At 49.0% G+C, this 18,997-nt stretch overlaps 1 protein-coding gene across 1 annotated transcript; it reads right to left on the reverse strand.

Annotated features, from left to right (window-relative positions):
* Nucleotides 1–2,998: 2,998 nt before the first annotated feature.
* On the reverse strand, nt 2,999–16,511 carry LOC122369437 (sex peptide receptor-like). The gene is made up of 2 exons (XM_043344180.1): nt 15,030–16,511; nt 2,999–4,229 (listed from the first exon to the last, which is right to left on the reverse strand). The coding sequence occupies exon 1, from the start codon at nt 16,289–16,291 to the stop codon at nt 15,053–15,055; it is 1,239 nt and encodes a 412-aa protein (XP_043200115.1). The 5' UTR covers nt 16,292–16,511; the 3' UTR covers nt 2,999–4,229; nt 15,030–15,052.
* Between the last annotated feature and the right edge of the window lie 2,486 nt (nt 16,512–18,997).

Consider the following 18,997-nt stretch of genomic DNA (forward strand, 5'->3'; position numbering starts at 1 on the left):
CGGCGAGCGATCAGAACAGCCACCGCGACAGAGAAAATATACATCGGCGGCCACTCGCACACACACATACACACACAGCCAGTGGAGAGGTGCCCGGCTACAGTGACGGCACCGCTCTCCCAGAAACACATCCGTCGTGTTATACTCCGATAGACATCTCGCCAATATTGAGCACAATACCGCGAACCACAGAGCAAACGACTATGCACTGCCGCCATTCGACATAACTCGCATTTCAGCTCCATTCTCGCCTTCGGAGGAATCCCCTCTCCCGCCAGCTCCCGTTTCCCGCCAAATCCGCGTCTCCCGCCAAATCCCCGTCTCCCGCCAAGCTCCCCGCCCGCCCTCACGTCCTTGGCACGTCCACAGACCGCCCCGCGTGTCATCAGGGGCCCATTATCTGCCGGCCACCAATCACAGTTCAGGAATCCACTGACGTCAGACGTACACAGAGGGAAGGTGACGTCATCGCTGGCTTTGGTTGATGATGGGAGATTTCGACCTAAAGTGACATAGGATTTATGCTGTGGGTGAAAGATGCTTAGAGTGCTGTGCAGAGGGATGAGAGGTATAATGATGTCTCAGAGCGCACTGCGTGGAGGTGGCACTATTTTTAGTGTTTCTTCATGCCACTGGGTAGCTCATATTTCATTCATACGCTCATCTTTGAGACTTTTCAAAGCTGTTCTTCAACTTCATAATATTTTCTCAATTGAGATTTCAGTTCCATTTCACGCTGATGACTTGTATCTGAATGTTGGGTTTTGCTCAAAACTGGGCAAAAAGTATGTCTTTTTTACAAATCAGACTGATGAGCGGCAGTAGCTTTCTATTTTTTAGAAGAGTGAGGTCTTTGAGTCGGTCTTTGGTAATGTCTAGTCTGTTCGACAGCGTTTCGGTCACTATCATCTTGTTGCCACCGGAAGCTTCGCCGGATCTCACCGCTCAATAGCAATAGATTGAAGTCCAAAGTACCCTGTGTAGTATTTCAGCGCTGCCTATTTTCAATCAGAATGCACTTGGCCGCAGCTCTAGCGTGATTTATTGCAAATGAAAGGTCGTAGCCGCTGGGCGAGGTTGACTCTTGGGAGATTATTAAACTCGGCATGCGTGCAAACTGCACATTTTCGACACGTGGCCTGACCTAAATGAGAGTTTGGCACGTGGTACGTCGTAAAAATCGATCCCCCTGGATTACGTCATCTCCTTAATAACGCATCTTTACAAAGCAGAACGCCAGGCGGTGCCTTGGGAAGTTCGTTCATTTCTTTCATAGATTTATCGTAGCCGTTTAGTCACAATAAAGCACCCCTGCAGCACACCGGCAAATGTACGCAACACCCCATGTTTACGAGATAATTCGAAATTTGAATGAACGCGCCTTCTCACCTATCTTACTGGATGTTACGTGTGGCATGACAAACAGACTTCATCCTCAGTTTTTATCGTGCGGTTCTTTGGCCGGTTGCGGACACTTGCTTCTTTTCTGGGAGTGCTGGAGCGCGCCCAAGCTTTGTCTGTGAACGAGCTGACCTTTATTCGCCATAAATAAACAGCAGACCGGACCGGCGGCGTGCGCGCAACAGGCCGTTCGAGCGAGAGCCGGCGCGTCCACCGCGGCGGACCCCGTACCTCTGTGGCTCTTAGCGTGGCATGGATGGAGTGGCTGATCAATGGTCATCGAACGCTGCTTTCAGAGATTGCAGTACCGTCTCGGTTGTACTGAAGGTTCATGCGCCAAGACTAAATTTCAGCCGCGGAATTAATGAATAGCGAATTTTTGAAGTCAGAATGCGATTGTTTGGGATGCAATCATCAAACTGTTTGGAAGGAATAAACATACACAACATCGTAACCACAACATCTTCGCCAGATGTTTCATAACAGTTCATGTGCTTGAGATAGAGCCAATGCAGGCCAGACAGCAGGATACTAATAATTACTGCCACTGATTTTCATTGCCACTCGAGTTATCACTCGACTGCGCAGCACGGAGTACCGGATATATGTCTGGCCTATGCCTTCCTAGTGACTTCCAGTGTCGTCTAATGTGAGGCGACATGACACAAAGTATTTCACGGATTCACTAGACGAGCCATACCGCTACGCTGGCCGCTTCTTGGAACTCAGAAGCTAGAACATACACGGTTTGCTCAGTTCGAGAAAGGCGAGCTGAAATTGACTTCTCGGCTGAAACTGAGCGTGCGGCCACTGGTGAGCAAACTTTGCCCAGTCAGTGCGGCACTGATATGCGTCCCAGCCGAGCCAAGTTCTCCGTAATATGCCGCCGCACAAAGCTCAATGCTCGCCCTTTGAGCATATAGCCTCAGCTCAGCTTGCAGCCTGCAGCTATAAGCCTCAGCCTGCTTTGTCCATTAGAGCGTGTGCCATGAAGCCTGAAAGGCAGCACATCATGGGTCGGCCAAAAGTGGACCAAGGTCGCCATCCACCGCTGTGACACGTGGAGAGAAGAGTAGAGCACATCAGGGCCACCACACCATTCCCGGGCCTTTCCGAGACAAGAGAACCCCGCCCCTCCCTTTCTGCATTCTCTTCCCGTTCCGTCCATCAGGTCCTCATCCCGGGCGCCAGGGGCACTTCCGGTCACCGAAAGGCTGCCGGAAGTGCGCCCGCTGCAGCGTGCGGAACGGGCCGCGCGCGAACGAACGTGGGATCCGCCCGCCTGGGAGGCTGTTTTGCCGCCTCAGCCGCGGCGACCACTGACGTACGACCTCATACAATGAGCGTTAGTCAGAAGACAAAACGGTGCGATGATGTGCTGAGATTGGGCGCAGCCGGTACGGGCAGAGTCAGCGCTCTCTGCCGGGAGAGAGGGATGGGGGAGAGAGAGGCGAGGGAGAGCGGGAGAGATGAGAGAGAGAGAGAGAGAGAGAGAGAGAGAGAGAGAGAGAGAGAGAGAGAGAGAGAGAGAGAGGAGAGAGAGAGAGAGAGAGAGAGAATGAGAGAGAGCGACAGAGACAGAGACAGAGAGACAGAGAAAATGAGAGACAGAGAGACGAGGATGGAGAGAAAAAGGAAAGAAAGGGAGATTACATCCGAGCAGAAATGCATAAATGATAAAACGGTAAGAGAGAGTTGCAAATGATGATCGAACAAGGGTCGACATGACAGCAAAAAAATCCCACTTGTAAGATAAAAAACAAGTCCGGAGACAGAGAGTCGGAGGAGGACAGGGTGAATTGGCAGAGTGAGTGACGAGGAGGAGCGATGGGGTCGATCCGGTGATGGACCGTCTCCTTTGGTGACTGACGGACCCTCTGGGCCGCCGGCCAGACTCACCAGACGGTGGAGGTGCGACACAATGCCAGAGGACGGTGTAGCTGAGGGGCGTCAATGGAGGGACGGCATGTGGCCAACGAGACGCCGACGTGGACTGCTGAGAGCCGCTCACCGCCGTCACAGCTGGGAGCTGAGATGATGTGGTGGTGATGACTGAAAGTTTCAAGAGGATAGGAAGGTAAATGGATTTGCTGGGAACTGGAGATAGGTTAATTTTAAGTACCAAGATATAGTGACGTAGTTAAGCAAGATCAAAAGACCTGACATGTTAAATTAAGTGGCAGGGTGATTCATAACTATTAGCAGAATAAATAACCCTAAATAGATCATAACCTTCACGAAGCATGCTATATCTATGACATTTAACAGCCGCGTTGGAAATGCTATCGAGTTCTTTGCAATCCCTTCTAGCGTCGTTAGCAACAGTTGCTCTCTCGCCCTCGACAAACAACGCTCACCCGCGCGCTCGGTAAGCTTCAAAGGACGCTAACTGTTTGCGACACTCTGCCGGCTCTGCACCGCTGTTCCCTCTTGGCCCGTCTCACCGACACGCGTTTTCACTTCGGTCAGCGCACAAAACGCACGCATCCGTAAAGTCTCATCTCTGGCGCCCCTCGTCGACAGCCGTTGTCGCTAAGGTGACGTGTTGTTCTGAACGCACGCCGCGCCGCCGCCGCGGTCGTGTGTCCAGCATGCACAAGGTGCGTACCGCGGCGTCCCGTCATCAGTGACGAACTCGGCGCGGACACGGCGGCGAACTCGTCGCTGATGACGTCGAATGCCCCCTGGGGTGATTTGTTACCGGAAGCGGACGTCGGCGGATGACGGCGATGGCGGACACGGGACTCGCGGCCATGGCGAGCTCCTTCCGGCGCGCTTCCGGCCCGCCTCCGCAGCAGATGTTCCTTCGTCGCTGCACGCGCTATTGCCTGCAAAAAGAAAATGTTGTTAGCTTTGTATGCTGTTTTTTGCGATGACGGGCGAGGGGCTAATTTGAAGCGTGCATAAAATATTTCCGACATCGCTTTCCCTATGACATTCGTTCATCTGTGTGACAGATATCTGACAGTCCGCAATGTTTGCATTGTTTTTAAGTATGCTCCCTGCAGTCTGCAGCCTCAAGGACGCGAAGCAGAGTGAGCTTGACTTTAGTCATAACTTCTCGTTCGAAGAAATATACCGAAGTTGTAAGCTTCTCAAAGCGTTTTACTGTTGTCGCCTACGATTAAGAAATCTATGACGTCCCAGATCTAGTCAGGATTCGAGTCTGACTGCTCGGCTTGTGCTGGATATCGAGTGGACTGCCCTTCGCGTGCCAGTTCGTCACCATTGCGTGCCCGACCACCGGTCCGCTGACATGTCCTAATAGGCCGGCGAGCTCGTAACGTGTTGCTTCAATGGTGACGCAACGCAGCCGTCAGACCTAAGCCCTCCGAGGACAGGCTGAATGTTTTATTACCCGACTGTCGCTAAAGCGTTCCGTTTTATTGCTGAGGTCATCACGTGATATGATATGGCTACTGCGTGTCGTGCGGTGACATTGTAGTTCTACTAAGCTCCAGTCTAAGCAGTTAAAGAATGACTTTGCTGTCTTTGAAATATACAGACCACGTACGTAGCAGATATTTCAATGAACTGCTTAAGACTGCGTAGCTAACGAATAAAATATAAGAAAGCAGAAAAATAAATGTTATTTATATTTAACCTTTAAAGAATTCCAAATAATATTTCAATGCGCCTTGAGAATGCATGAGAATGCGAGAATGCGTGCGCCGTGATCTTTGAAAGAACTGAGCTGTAGCACAAAACAAACACACAAAATGAGCGAGCCATGCTAGTAAAGATGATCGTATTCAACATGCATCCGCGCTATCTGCTGAATCTTTCCTTCCAGCAGCCGTGCAGCGGCACAATGATCCTGTCAATCGGTGGCATTGAGTCCGATCGTCAGGCCTCGCGGCTGGTCATTGTTCACTGGGGCGAGGCTCCGTCTCAGAGAACGTTATCGTCCGGCAGCACAATCTCGCCGAGACCGACTCCAAAGAGACTTCAGCGCGGCCAACTGATGCGTGATGGAGCGATAGGCGGCGAAATACCGACGTGCCGTCAGTGCAGGTCCCATGGCCGATTTATCTGACCGGAGAGCATTGGCGTGTCCTGGATCTGTTTGGAACGGCCCGAGGCTTTAATTGCTAAGCCATTGAACCGAAACCGGCAGGATAACTGTATTACGAACAGGTGAAACTTCATCACAAGTGGATGGTCGTGGCACAAGTTGTAATTATGTGATCGGGATTTTACTGAGCAAACAATGATCCTCGCAAAGGTGCAGCACATATCTCGAAATTCCAGCAGTGACAGCCGGTTTCAACAGACATATCTGCCATCCCTTTATTAAATATAACGGTCACATTTAGTTTGCCCTTGTCATTATTCAAACCAGCGTCTCCAGCCATTCTGTGCCATTCCTTTCCGCCCTGTCTCCATTTTTGTTCTCCCAGCTCATCTCGGCTGAGCCCGCGTCACTCAGCCGCGCGTTCCTGCCGTCAGCGGAGTAGCATTCAGCGCCTGATGGGCCGTCACAATTCTGGCGCGGACGGCGGGCCTGTCGGGGCGGCGGCGGTGGCGGTGGCGGCGGCGGCGTGGGGCTGGCAGCGGGAGGTGTCCCGCGCTCACTGAGCGGAAACCCCTGCCTGGGCGGCTACCGGCGCGGGGCCGGGTCGGCCGCCGGGTCACCAGCGCGTTGACGTCTGTGTCATGGGTCGATATTGGGGCCGGGCCGGGCCGGGCAGCCGGTGGTACACCGCACAGGCGCACCGCACATCACTATCGATTGTAGCTCTCGCACGGCCAGTGCGAGCGGTCAGATAGGGGGCTGAATAAACAGTTTGTTCGCGGTCAACGGTACAGGCGCCGCCGCCGCCGCCACCCCCGCTGCCGTTACGGGTGAAGGATGAGGCTGGTTCTTTTCTCCCCGTCTCAGTGGAATCTAAATGTGAGCGGCCGCTAAAAGCGGCAATACTGCTGATGTGAAGATGGTCCTATTGTTGTACTTAATGGCTCCCAAAGTGCTCTGTTATCGGAGTGACTGATCTGCAAACATTTAGAAATACTTTCGGACTTTGTCTGCATTCGAGTATACAGAAGTTGCATTTCGATTTCACCCACACAATCATACTTCTTTGTTATTTTTATTTGCCCTAGGTGCATTGTTGAATCATAAGTAACTACTGAAAATGCATAAGTGATATAATGTAACTACTGAAAATGTACGAATAAGTATGACGGCAATTCGATTGGACAGGTTGGCGACATTAGGTTACGGAAGCTGCGAGAGGAGATTGTTTCACACTGCGCCAGTATCCCGTGCTAGTTACTACGTCGCTTTATAATGACTGCAAATTGGCATTGTTATTAACTGAAGCCTTATTCATGACATCTTACCGACAGCAAACAAGAACGCCAAGGTGGAAGGTTCAAGGTTGTTTCGATGACATGACAGCACATCAATGAAATTAATTCAGAAAATATATATCAAAGCTGACGTTTTTTTTTGTAGATTTTCTCCAGGACTTTGAAAATTATTTTTCTTTCATTTCAATCCAAAACGCAAGGCAATTATGAAAAATATTTTCTGCTTCGGCTTACAGATACATCATTCCCCAGTCCCCTGCCTAACTGCGGTGATTCTCCTGAATATGCTTCAGACAGAGTCAAAATGGCGTGTCAAATCAAGGCTTTGTTCTTTATAACGAGCTGCGCACTGGTCTGGGCCCTACTACCCGGTAGAAGAGCGGGGCTGCTGCATGTCTTTCGAGCAGTGGTTATATAAGTCAGTTGGGGGGCAAGAAATACCAAGAATGTAGGTAACGAGAGGCAGACTTACTTTGATGGTGCACAGACAAAACGGCATTCGTCGTAATCGCGGAATTCCACAACTTTGAAAAAGTCAAATGCTTGCCTCGGAAAATCAATTAATCAAACTTCATCATTAAAGCACCAGAGAACGATAAAAATGGGCAGGTGTTAAAGGGACTCTGATCAGCTTAAGATCTCCCACCTGGTTTTGTTGCACCATACATTTTCCGAATTTGCATACCTATATGAGCTCACACAGCGATATGCATTCATGAGTATTAGGTACTGTGCTTTCCTGCGTGCATCTATTTTTTTCTAAGAAAATCTACAGTATCCTGCCGTTGGCCACCCCCCCCCCCAGCTATTTTTTGTTCACTTGCACTGCAATTTTAAATAAAATAACATGGCGAAAAACATAAACACACCAATGCACTTTCTAAGAATACGGCGGCTATTCCTAGACGGCACTGACCTTTGGCTCCCTCTCCCCATGTAGCTATTCGTTTCCCGCAATCACCCACCAATCAACCACGGGATCCCAGAGGTGTGGCACCGTGCACTCCTCCGCCGCCCTATCAATCTCAACCAGGCAGTGTACATCACGCGGCTCCCTCTGCGGCCGCGGCCATCGGTCCGGTCCGGGACACGCGCTCAGCGGGAGCCGCGCATACATCAGCCCCTGGCACCGGCGGCGGCTGACCCGGCGCCCCAGCCGATCATGCCCCCGGGGCCACTCGGCGCCGCTTCCGCCGTCCCCGGTCAGATTAAGATGGTCGATGGCGCCGTCATACACCGCCGATTGCCGCCAGCGCGGCCAGAGCGCCACACGGGAGCGGGGATTCTGAGAGAGGACGACTCTCCTTCTCTCCTCTCTGTCTCTGTCTCTGTCTCTGTCTCTGTCTCTGTCTCTGTCTGTCTGTCTGTCTGTCTGTCTGTTTGTCTCTCTCTCTCTCTCTCTCTCTCTCTCTCTCTCTCTCTCTCTCTCTCTCTCTCTCTCTCTCTCTCTCTCTCTCTCTCTCTCTCTCTCTCTCTCTCTCTCTCTCTCTCTCTCTCTCTCTCTCTCTCTCTCTCTCTCTCTCTTCTTTCCCTCTCCTCTTCTTTCGTTCTCTCCTCGGCCATTTGTGCGGGCGTCATTGTGCGCCATTAGCGTGAGTCGGCAGCGCAGTTCTGTACAGGAGTCTTGCGGCACAGTATGCTTTCAGGCGTGGAACAGTGCTGCCATCTATGGGCTGGGCTCTCCCGCCGGAAAACAACGCAGCGAACACTGCCTTAGGAACCGTAAGTTTCTGGATAGAATAGAGATTGTAAATGCTCCGTGGAGTGGTTTTGAAGAGAAATCACAATTGTGTTTAGTTCGCAAATGGATTTGTGTGCGTGTACCCAAATACCGCATCAAATCGTTTGCCTTTGCTGACCTTATCCGATCGACATCTCAGTCGGTTGGCAAGCATTGCATTATGGCTATCTACCTACATCTCACTAAGTGAATGGCATTACATGTACCCTCTTCTCATAGAATTTGCGTGTTAATAAGTCTTGGATAATATAAACGTAGACATTTTCGACACCAAACACTTCAGTTTACATTACCTGATGAGAGTACCCACTTAGGCACTGTCAGTGCCACTATTGCGAAACCTATGTAGCCAACGAGTAATGTTTACAAATTATGGACAAGATAAGATGGAAATGGTAATATACTGAACATATTATAATAACGTTGTTTTTACTAATATCATCATATCATACTAGTAGTCAATAGTTTCACTTATGTTACATTTGCATTAATCCAATAGAAACGAAAACGTGGGGCCGTAACCGAATGCCGCTGGATGGAGCTCGCTGTTGATGCACATTTACGGCTTCTCATTTTTTAAAAATCAGACACATAAACGTGAGTGTAACTCTTACATACTCATTTTGGAATATATGTAGCTACCACTAAATTGTAAAACGCAAGCTGTCTTCAATCGCAGCATAATGAAACATTTACTCTCATTAGCATTTGTAAAGCCGCTTGCCGGCTTCTTGTTATTCCCAAGTGACGTCGCTCGAGTTCACAATATCCGGCTATAATGAAGCGGTCACAATTGAAGTGGTATCTCATTTGGTGTGAGAGGATGTGCTAAGATCCAGAAGACAAATGGCCCTGTCTGGTGCTGTCTCAGGAGACATTTGTCTCTCTGGGAGCATATGGTGTCACGTGCTCTCGCCCGCTTTCCCCAGCCGCCGCGACCGCTGCTGTTTACATTTCTTTTGATGAACTCTGTCAAGTAGAGTCACTGGGAAGTTTCCTTTCTGCTGTGATGGACTTGAATGAGTATTCCAGCTGCCTGGCCAGCCAGCTGTTGTTGTGAAGTGCTGTCGCATCGTCAGTATTGCAGTGTCAGAAAGAACCATGCCTCGGTGAACTGTATATGAACAATGTAGCACGCCAGCCCTGGGCAAGGTCAGAGGATATGATGTGAAGCGGCCAGTGCGAAACGTCCAATCTGTGTCACTGCTCACTAGCGTGACAAACTCCCCGCAATTTTCTGCAAAACTGTCATCGCCGAGCGAATAAAGGATTCAAATGTTGTTTTTTTCTCGAGCAGAGTAATAAGTGTCTTATTGCCACACAGCGCTAAATGTTCATTACACCCTTGAATCATGTTGGTAAAAAACCTTGTGATCCGAAACAAGGAAACTGATGGAAAACACAGACACCTCAGCATTTCCATTTGCGTCCTAGGTAAATAACACATCTGTGTGCTGTGTAATTGAGCGCCTGAATCAATGCATTACAAGTTAGAGCAGTGGAATGCCCTGCGTCTATGTGTCGGCACCTCCGTAGCAGCCGAGCTCCACAAACACAATTACGGTGCGGCGCTGCCCAGGCTACCGACCAGCCGATGACGCCCTCCTGATGAGACCGTCTGTAGGGGGGCGCAGGGGGGGGGGTGACCTGGTCAGTCCGCAGGGGGCAGGCATTCCAGCGGGACGCCGCAGCGGCTCCGGACAATTCGCGACTGCCGCAGCTCAGTCGCTGGCTTGATTGCCTCTTTCTGCGCCGCAGATGATTCGCCCCGCGGAGGGACAACATTCTGATGGGGAATTTATGACGTCATGGATGCGCTCCGAGGTTGTAATTGGGTCTTTTGACGTGCATACTGGCCAAGTTTGTGCGTTCCTGAGATGCTTCGAAGTGCCTTAAGTTGTCTGTTGATAGTTTATTGACCAGCATAATATCTGATCGTTCCGACTTGAAATCGCATATTACTTAGTGGGGCGCAATTTAATTCATGAAGTTAATCGTTTATGGGCTATTACTTGTCAAATATCATTAGCTCCTCGGGCGGTAAATTTACATAATTGCCAATAGATCGAATTGAACATGTCACGTCCTTAGTGTTCTACAAACCTTTAACGATTTTCTTCGTTCTACAATTTTACTCTTTTACAGCACCCGGATATTCAGTTGCAATATGAGCCAAATCACTAATGAAATGGTTTTGTGGCGCCTATTTTGGGCCTGAACCTGAACAGAAGACCACAGACGATTGACTCGTGATGTAGACGGCCACACAACATCGTCTTTGATGGCCTATGAAGACGGATGTTTGCCGTTTCAACAGTGGCGAGTAATCTTTCAGCGCGCTGTTCGGCCCATGCCGCGATAGCGGGTGTGCACACACAAACGTCTACAGAGCCGGGTGAATACTGGACGCCGGCCGATGACATTTATAGGTTTGTGTGCTCAGCTCCCGTCGACATTCATCTTTACACAGCGGAGCTTTTCCACACCCAACATAGACACGAAACTGAAACCAAATGTCATTTGACAATGTGTGATTACCTTTGACATTGATGTCATATACATAAGAATACAACAGAAGTTTTGCCAAAAGTTGTTTTTATCGTGTCCTGTTTGATGTATGCTAGAAAGTGTACTCATTTACCAATAAGTTATTATATCGTTCGGCTGACATGTGTTTTCTTGCTGTAACTTGACGTTTTACCAACCCTCTAAAAGGCCTTTCGTTTGGCCATAACTGATGCTATGCCTATAGCTCTGCTATTCAGAGGCGCTATTTCCGATCGGAGCAACACGTTTCACTATTTGAGGCGAAATGGCGCCGAACGAACGGACCCGTTCGTTCGGCTGTCGAACTTTCACGACCTCGCCCACGCCTGAGATAGGCTAAGCCAGCATAAATAACCGCGCCAGCGCTCATTATACTGCTTCTCGGTAAAGGAAACAAGATTCTTATTTATAAAAGACGCATAGTGGTAACTTTGCCCACTATGCATAGTGTATACGCACGAAATATTTCACGGAGTCATACGGTTTGAAGCTCAAAACGGCCCTAGCACTGGGCCTTACCAACTGGACATTTTGCTTTGCATATTATTTGTGTTACTGAAAAAAAAAATTGTGATGCTGTCCCAGAGCTTTATATTTGTTTCCCTGCGCCAAATGGAGGCTCCGTGTGGCCCAAAATGACATTGGCTCTAATCTTATTTTTTTCTAAAGTGAACGGTATAAGAAGCAAAGTGATTGAAAGAGTTGCCTTGTTATCTGCAAACAGTAATAGGATTGAGAAGGCTTTGCCGAGTGCATCGAGGAAGGCTTTTAGTTGGATGTCCCATCAACAACAGAGGGAATGCAATAATTTATTTGCTACATAATAAAGCCTCCAATGCATGGTTTTTGGAACGTTGGAATTTGGAAAAATATACCCCATATAACAAAATAAAAAAGTAAAATACATGCCAGGCACGAGCTAGTATTCCTAAAATTCTCGTAAAATCCCGGCGAGACTCGGTTAATGTAACATGCCTATCGCTGACGGCGCAAACACTTTTGGCTCCGTATCCATTACGTGGCGCGTGTCATGAATATGCGGCCGGTACTGACGGGGATTGATGGGTGGGGCGGCTGGCACCGAGCGGCGGCGGCACCCGGAAACGTCAGCTTTAAAGAGCGGCCGCCAAACACTGGGTCCGGGTCACATGCACCGCACTGCTTACCACCTGTAAACCGCATATAACTACTCGAATGAATAGACGAGCTCAAAGCCGATGGGTTCGCCGGTCACCCAGTCCGCGTTTATCAAAATACGTCTGTCGGCTCGGACTCGTTTCCCTCGTCATTTCTGTCCAATTAGAGCCGGGTCCCACCGTCGGCTGTGTCAGTACAGACAGACTGACACACTGAAATCCGGGCTGACAGACTGACACACTGACAGCCAGCGCTGACAGACTGACACACTGACAGACAAGAGGAGGTAACTGGCGAGCGGGCGGCGCGTCCCTCCCCGCTGAGATCGCGGCTGACGGGAGGTGACACGGGCGGACGCGGTGCGTGCCAGAGGCCAAAACACCGCCTCGCCCCGTCACCTCCGTCAGACGGAGCAGCTAATGGTGGCGGCGGCCAACAGCTGGAGAGGACGGGCCTTTGTCGGAGTCATCGTGTGAGCTTATGCATGCGAACAAAATGCGAAACAATTTATCACTAGGCTAAAGGCTGCCATTCCTTAGTATCACAATTGGATCATGTGTGTGTATTTTAGGTTATGGTTGTATCAAATGATAAATTGCTCAGTACTCAAAGTCAGCGCTATGAAAACTGTCACAAAGCTAAAACTGTTACGATAGCGTGCTTTCATCGAGATCACTGTATCCATACGTAAAACGTTTAAAGACACGCTCAAATCGTCTCATGAAATGTAAGCTGAATTGAAGAAACGAAATTACACATGTGACATGAGTAGCAGAAAAATACAGAGCTCATCTCAGTTTTTAGTCAACAAGCGAAACGTTTAAGGTGGCATGGATATTCAAGCATTTCTTTAAAAGAAAAACGTAATAAGGAAAAAGAATTGTCAGCTGTTATTTACCTTTATTTCAGCGTTTTAGCGCTGATTTTCACCAGTGATTGATGCTCTTTCTGCTCTCTTTTTTAGCATTGGCGCTGTAATTGACTGCTTCGGTTCCCGAGCTCTTACAATGAGGCTAATAAATGGGACTAATAAATGGGAGCTGTCGGCAGCTGGTGACTGTCAACACCACGAGTGTGTCTAAAAACTTTTCGCTAAATCAATTTTACCTCCTCTGAGAAGAACTGAAAGTTGTATCCATCCCTCGACGTTGTGAAGCTGGTTTCTTTAAGATGCCCAGTGTATGTGGTGTGTTCTTAAATAATTAGAATCATTTATATGGAAATAATTTACATCTATTGAACCACGTCATCAAATTTATGTGTACCGAGGATGCCACAGAGACCTGCCCTGGCCAAATGTATTGATTACTGCCAGACAGTAAAATACGATGATCTGAATCGTCCAGTTTTAGTACAGACCACGTTCACGTGAGCCCCTCATTTCATTGATCTCTAAATCCGCTGTTGTCCCGCACTCGCCAGATTGGCGGCGGTTCTGTGCCGACAGTGGGCCACATGTAACCGTTGCCGGGGCCTTGTTTGCGGCTTGTCGCGATCATTCGGCCCACTAACGGAAAGAGGCGCAATCTCACGACCACCGGACGACCGGCAATCGATAGCCTGCACTGGAAAGCTCGACAAACACTGGTGCGGCCATGGTGCACTTTTGGATATCACACACAACACTGCCAGCGCGTGTCAACTTGGTGCTGTCACACGCTCCAAAGTGTCAGCAGCTGGCATTAAAAAGGCTGTTGTTGCAATGTTCCTGCTAGGTAAATTGCAGGTTCAAATACGCTTTACTACATTTGTGTATCGCACAACCCAAGGTTAATATTAGCCGTTTTCACGACGGCCATCTGGTACACATTTGGTGCACATCTGGTGCAGATAAGGTGCAGATTTGGTCAAATTAGGTTCAGTGTGTCTCTTAGCAGCTATCAGCTAGGGTTGCACTAACTGCTTGTATGCCTGCTTTGTCATATTATCAGAGAGCATCATCGATTAAAACCCTGAAATAAGTTCATAAAATAAAGATATTTGCTGTAAAAGAGATTAGGTGCAGATTTGGTGAACTTAGGTTCAGTGTGTCTCTGAGTAGCTATCAGCTAGGGTTGTACTAATTGCTTATGTGCATGCCTTGTCATATTATCAGAGAGCACCATCGATTAAAACACTAAAATAAATTAATAAAATAAAGATATTTGCTGTAAAAGAGATTAGGTGCAGCTTTGGTCAAATTAGGTGCACTCGCCGGATAGCCTGTCGTGAAAACGGCTATAAGTTCTTTATTTTTTATCGCAAGGTAAAAACAGCACTGTTTGTACTTCGGTGGCGGTGAGCTAGTTAATTATTTTGCTTTAATACTCGAGCACACTTTTACTGTTACCTCAGAGCGCAAGTTTTGCTAGAGCCTGCAACGCTGAAAGCCTTTTGGTGTCGCGAGTTCAAGACCTCTTTTAGAAGATGCCTGCTACACGGGGCTTGCATTGGAAATTAATAATGCCGAACTTTGCGTTTGTGCAGTTCAATACTACGATACCATCACAATTCTTCCTTCTCTTATGTTTACGTTGTGCATTATGCCTCACACTATACAAGGCCGTCTTGTATCAAAGTTTGTCCAGTCGAGCTAGAGTTAGGTCTATAAATTCTATAACATATAGCTTAAGTATAGATAGTTAACTCACGGTGAAGAAAACAAAACGCGTGCCAGTATGACCCGTGAAAGGCAATTAACGAAACTTCCTAATTGGTGCAAAGTACACCAAGCAGAAACACTCAACCAACTTCGTTCAGTTACCTCAGCAACAGCACACGGTTCAGTACTTGTTGTAAATTCGTGCCAAAGTAGACCACACTGGCAGCCATAAATGAGCTTCTACAAAACCTCTGAATAAGCGTGCGGGGCCAGACAAAATCGTGCAACACTTCGAGGAGCGGAACTCACCTAAGCTGACGCGCTGAGCCGCTCTAGAGCACTGTCTCTGTGCGTGTGCGGGGCCCGTTAACGGTAGAGAAGCGGCTGCTGCCCGTCAAGCTGAACTGCGTCGTCTTCCCGGCGATGAAGAGGTCGCGGAACGTCTCCCGGAACTGGCGCGACATGCCGCAGTAGATGGCGAAGTTGATGGGGTACGACAAGCTGATGATGAAGTTGATGATGACCACCAGCGCCTTACTGACGTCGTAGTCGAGGATCTTGGCGTTCTCGATGAGGTTCTCGAGGATGTGGAGACAGGTGACCACGGCGAGCGGGATCTCCACGATCAGGAACACGCTCACCACCACAATCAGCATCATGGTGGTGCAGTTTGAGTCCATCGCTCGCTTACACTCTCGCTTCCCCTTGTTTGTGCTGTCACGGAAGAGCATTTCGCGCTTGGCCTGCGCCTCTTGTAAGGTGCGGAACAGAAGGATGTTGAACACTACCAAGGAGATGCACGGCAACATGTGCACAAACAGTACCCGGAAGCCGAAGTAGAAGCCGAAGTAGTAGTCCTGCGAGATGCCGTGGGTGATCCAGCGGGGGATTTCTGTGCGACAGCTGTAAGTCACCTCGCCTTCGAACCAGATCTCCTCGAGGACGAACGAGCGGTCAAAGAAGCGAGTCGACTGATGCAGCAGCGAGAGCACGTAGATCCAGACGACCGCCTTCAGCACGCGCGGTCCGGTACACCAGGTGCGTGCGACAGCCGCGTGGCAGACGTAGATGTAGCGCTGTACGGCCAGAGCCAAAGTCAGCCAGATACTGCTGGTGTGGAACAGTGACGGCAGAGTCTCCGTCAGCGTCACGTAGGCGTAGCAGGCGTACACCGAGTCCATCGGCCGGTTGTAGTTTCCAAACGTGTACAGGTAGAGCAGCCAGGGAGCCGGCAGGAGCAGCGTCAGCATATCAGAGATGGCCATGGACATGAGCACCAGGTTGGTGGGCGTGCGCATGTGTCTCCGGTTCATGACGACGACGATCAGCGTGTTGGCGATGATGGTAACCACCAGCAGGAAGGGCATCACGTAGCCGTACAGCGGCAGGGCGTACGCCAAAGGGGTGTAGTCGGAGACGTTGAGCGCGCGCGGCGGAGGCACACGCAGAGCTGCCGAAGCGTTCATGTCCCAGCAGATAAGGGAGCCGTTGCCGCGCTCGAAGACCACGTCTCCATCGCGGCAGGTGTAGTCTTTGAACGCCTCCCGCAACACGGACTGGTTTACCTCCATGGCTACGGTGAGCCGTCTCCTCGGAGCCGGGACAGTCGCTGCCGACGTGAGGTCGTCGCGGTCGACTATCTCGGTAGACTGACCGCCACAGCAGAGACGAGACACCACCGGATGATCCTCGAGCGCGGTGCGCGCCCGCCGCCGAGCGTGCAGAGATAAAATAAACACGACCGGTGTTTGGGAGGCGAGCCTGCACGGAGCGACGTCGACGGGGTGTGCCGTCGGCAGCGATGACCAGCCGACTGCGCCCGGGATCGGCCGGCGGAGGAGGCGCAACAGGTGACCGTCGGCGTGCGCGACCGAGGCCGCCGGCGGCTACCGGACAGCCGCCGGAAATGGGACCGGAGTGGACACAACCAGACAGGGCCGGGGAGAAGTAGCAGAGTACTTATTATCCCGCAGATTTTACAGTCCAAAGGACTGATGCTGATGCTAATCCCACAATCCTAGTGTTGTTCAAAGGTCGGGTTCGGTAAGGTTTGTGATGTGTCTAAGCTCCTCTCTGATAGGGTTATGTCCTGGCAATGCTTTGAACAATTATTATTTTTTTCAATAGTTACATCAAAGCATATCAGCTCTGATTGAGTGTGGTTTGTGAATTTGATAAGTAGGAATGCATCAAAACAGTTTGAAATGAAGTTGCCTGTGTTTCGCGCAATTAGCAAAAAAGTTGATGTAACCAGTAGCCTTACACTAGAACTAATACAAATTCAACAGAACGTCTACTTCTGACTGATTCTTCTTTTGTGATGCTCTTTTAGCGACACTGCAAGGCGCTGTATTGTCGTCTCTTAGTTTGCTGTGGAAATTGCTGAGTTGTCAGGTGTGATGTGATATTTACCAGTGCCACAACTCACTTCATTTGTGATCCCTGTCACGACGGGAAGTAAGTCGCATTGGTGTACGACGTGAGATGATAAATGCATGAGTTTGAGTGGATTTTGTCATGACCTACTCAAACCAATTCCTGTCCTTGCCATCCAGTCTCTGTTGAAAGAGGCCAGCGGCAGTTGTCGACACATATATCCGGTTTCACTCGCGTTCCACCGTCAGGGAGGATGGCCGGATGCCAGCTTGACACCATTCGAAAACGACTCGCAGGAGTGGCTCCTTTTTGTATTGTTGACCTGACAGTGTGACATATCGTGCCAATTGTCCGTGTTCGTAGCGAGTGACAGGCGCTTTAGCAGAGCAAACCGCACGGGAGTCCAGCCCAAACTTCTCTGGTGGATTTTGCTTGTTGTTGTAAAGCTGGGGATGGAGTAAGCAGGGTAAAGATGCGTGCCTGTTTAGTGTGGAGTGTAATTATTTACAAGCTATAATTTTAATTTGTAAGCCCGGTCTGTCATTTATTTGATCTATTTTGTTCCTGGTTTATTATCTCATTTTATTTCACTTTTATCTTTTCACCTCTTCCAGAAATTCAAGCGTAAGTCTTTCGTAGAATTTACCCTTCGTCTAGATGTTGACGCTCTTCCGTGGGAAAATTGCTGCTCGTGTTGCACGGAGACCGGCGGAGGCAAAAATTGGCCCGTCTCGACAGGTGCGTGAAACTTCAGCTCCAGATAGAAATGCGGAGACGATGGCTGAATAAAAGAGATGTTGCGTGCTGAAGACAGCAAAAGACGCAACGCATTAGTGGGCCCGCCCTGTCACCAGTAAAACACCGGTATTTCGAATCATATAATTTTTACATTTCGATGAGCTAGTATCAATGCGTAATGTGGCGCTTAGGCAATGAACTGTTGAGCGAATCGCTCCTCACTGCAGTGCTAATTCCTTCTCATAGCACCCTAACCCTATGTCAGTCACCGTGGAGATGGCAAACCTTCATCATCGATTGATAATCTTGCCTCGGTGCCTTAAATTTAGCCATTCGTATCAATATTGCCATATTGTACCATGCAATGTCCCACTTACTTATCAATTTTCTGTTCTCCAAGGAATGCGGATGTTGAAAAATAGCTTGTTTTTGTTTCCCGCGACCCACTGTTTTCGCCGTTCATCACGTGTTAGTAGACAGTTACTCGGAGGAAACGCCAGTGAATCATAGTTCGGGGCGGGTCAGTGTCAACTATAGGCCGCCACAAGTGCTGTATGTACTGAGTGCTGTATGTTGTTTTATTTCCCTTACATAACTATATAATTAATCTTCAAATGGCTCTTTGACTGAAAGGTTGATGGATTAAACGTTACATAAAATGCCGCTATGATGAAGCACATCAGAGACTGCAAAATGCCTGCCACAAGCACTCGCAAGAGTCTCATAAGTCAGCACATAATCTTTAGAAAGTACATTATTGTAATTTATACTTGCATGCATTGCGTTGTTACTTGTTAAGTACATGTAGAACGGAGGCGTAATATTGATATCGGCGTATGTAGGTACCTTGTAATAGCCATCAATGCCAACCGTTCCATATGTAGCTGTTGAAAAAGTAATGCTCAAGTAGATACAAACTGGATAGGGAATTGAGGTAGGTACCTCAATTACTTATTAGGTTGCGTATGCCATGCTTTTCACGCGAATATCAGAACCTTTCTCTCTTCCGCTTCTGTAATTCTTTATTATGCGGAAAAAGTTTATGATGATGTGCGATTAATCATCATTTAGGTGCAAAGTAGAGCGCATATTACATCGTCCATCTCACTTTTTGACGGGTATTTTCGCAGGTTTCATTCTGACGGTGGAGGGTTCATTGCACG

Source organism: Amphibalanus amphitrite, unplaced genomic scaffold, assembly GCF_019059575.1.
Source record: "Amphibalanus amphitrite isolate SeventyFive unplaced genomic scaffold, NRLGWU_Aamphi_draft 001035F_arrow, whole genome shotgun sequence".
NCBI lineage: Eukaryota > Metazoa > Arthropoda > Thecostraca > Balanomorpha > Balanidae > Amphibalanus > Amphibalanus amphitrite.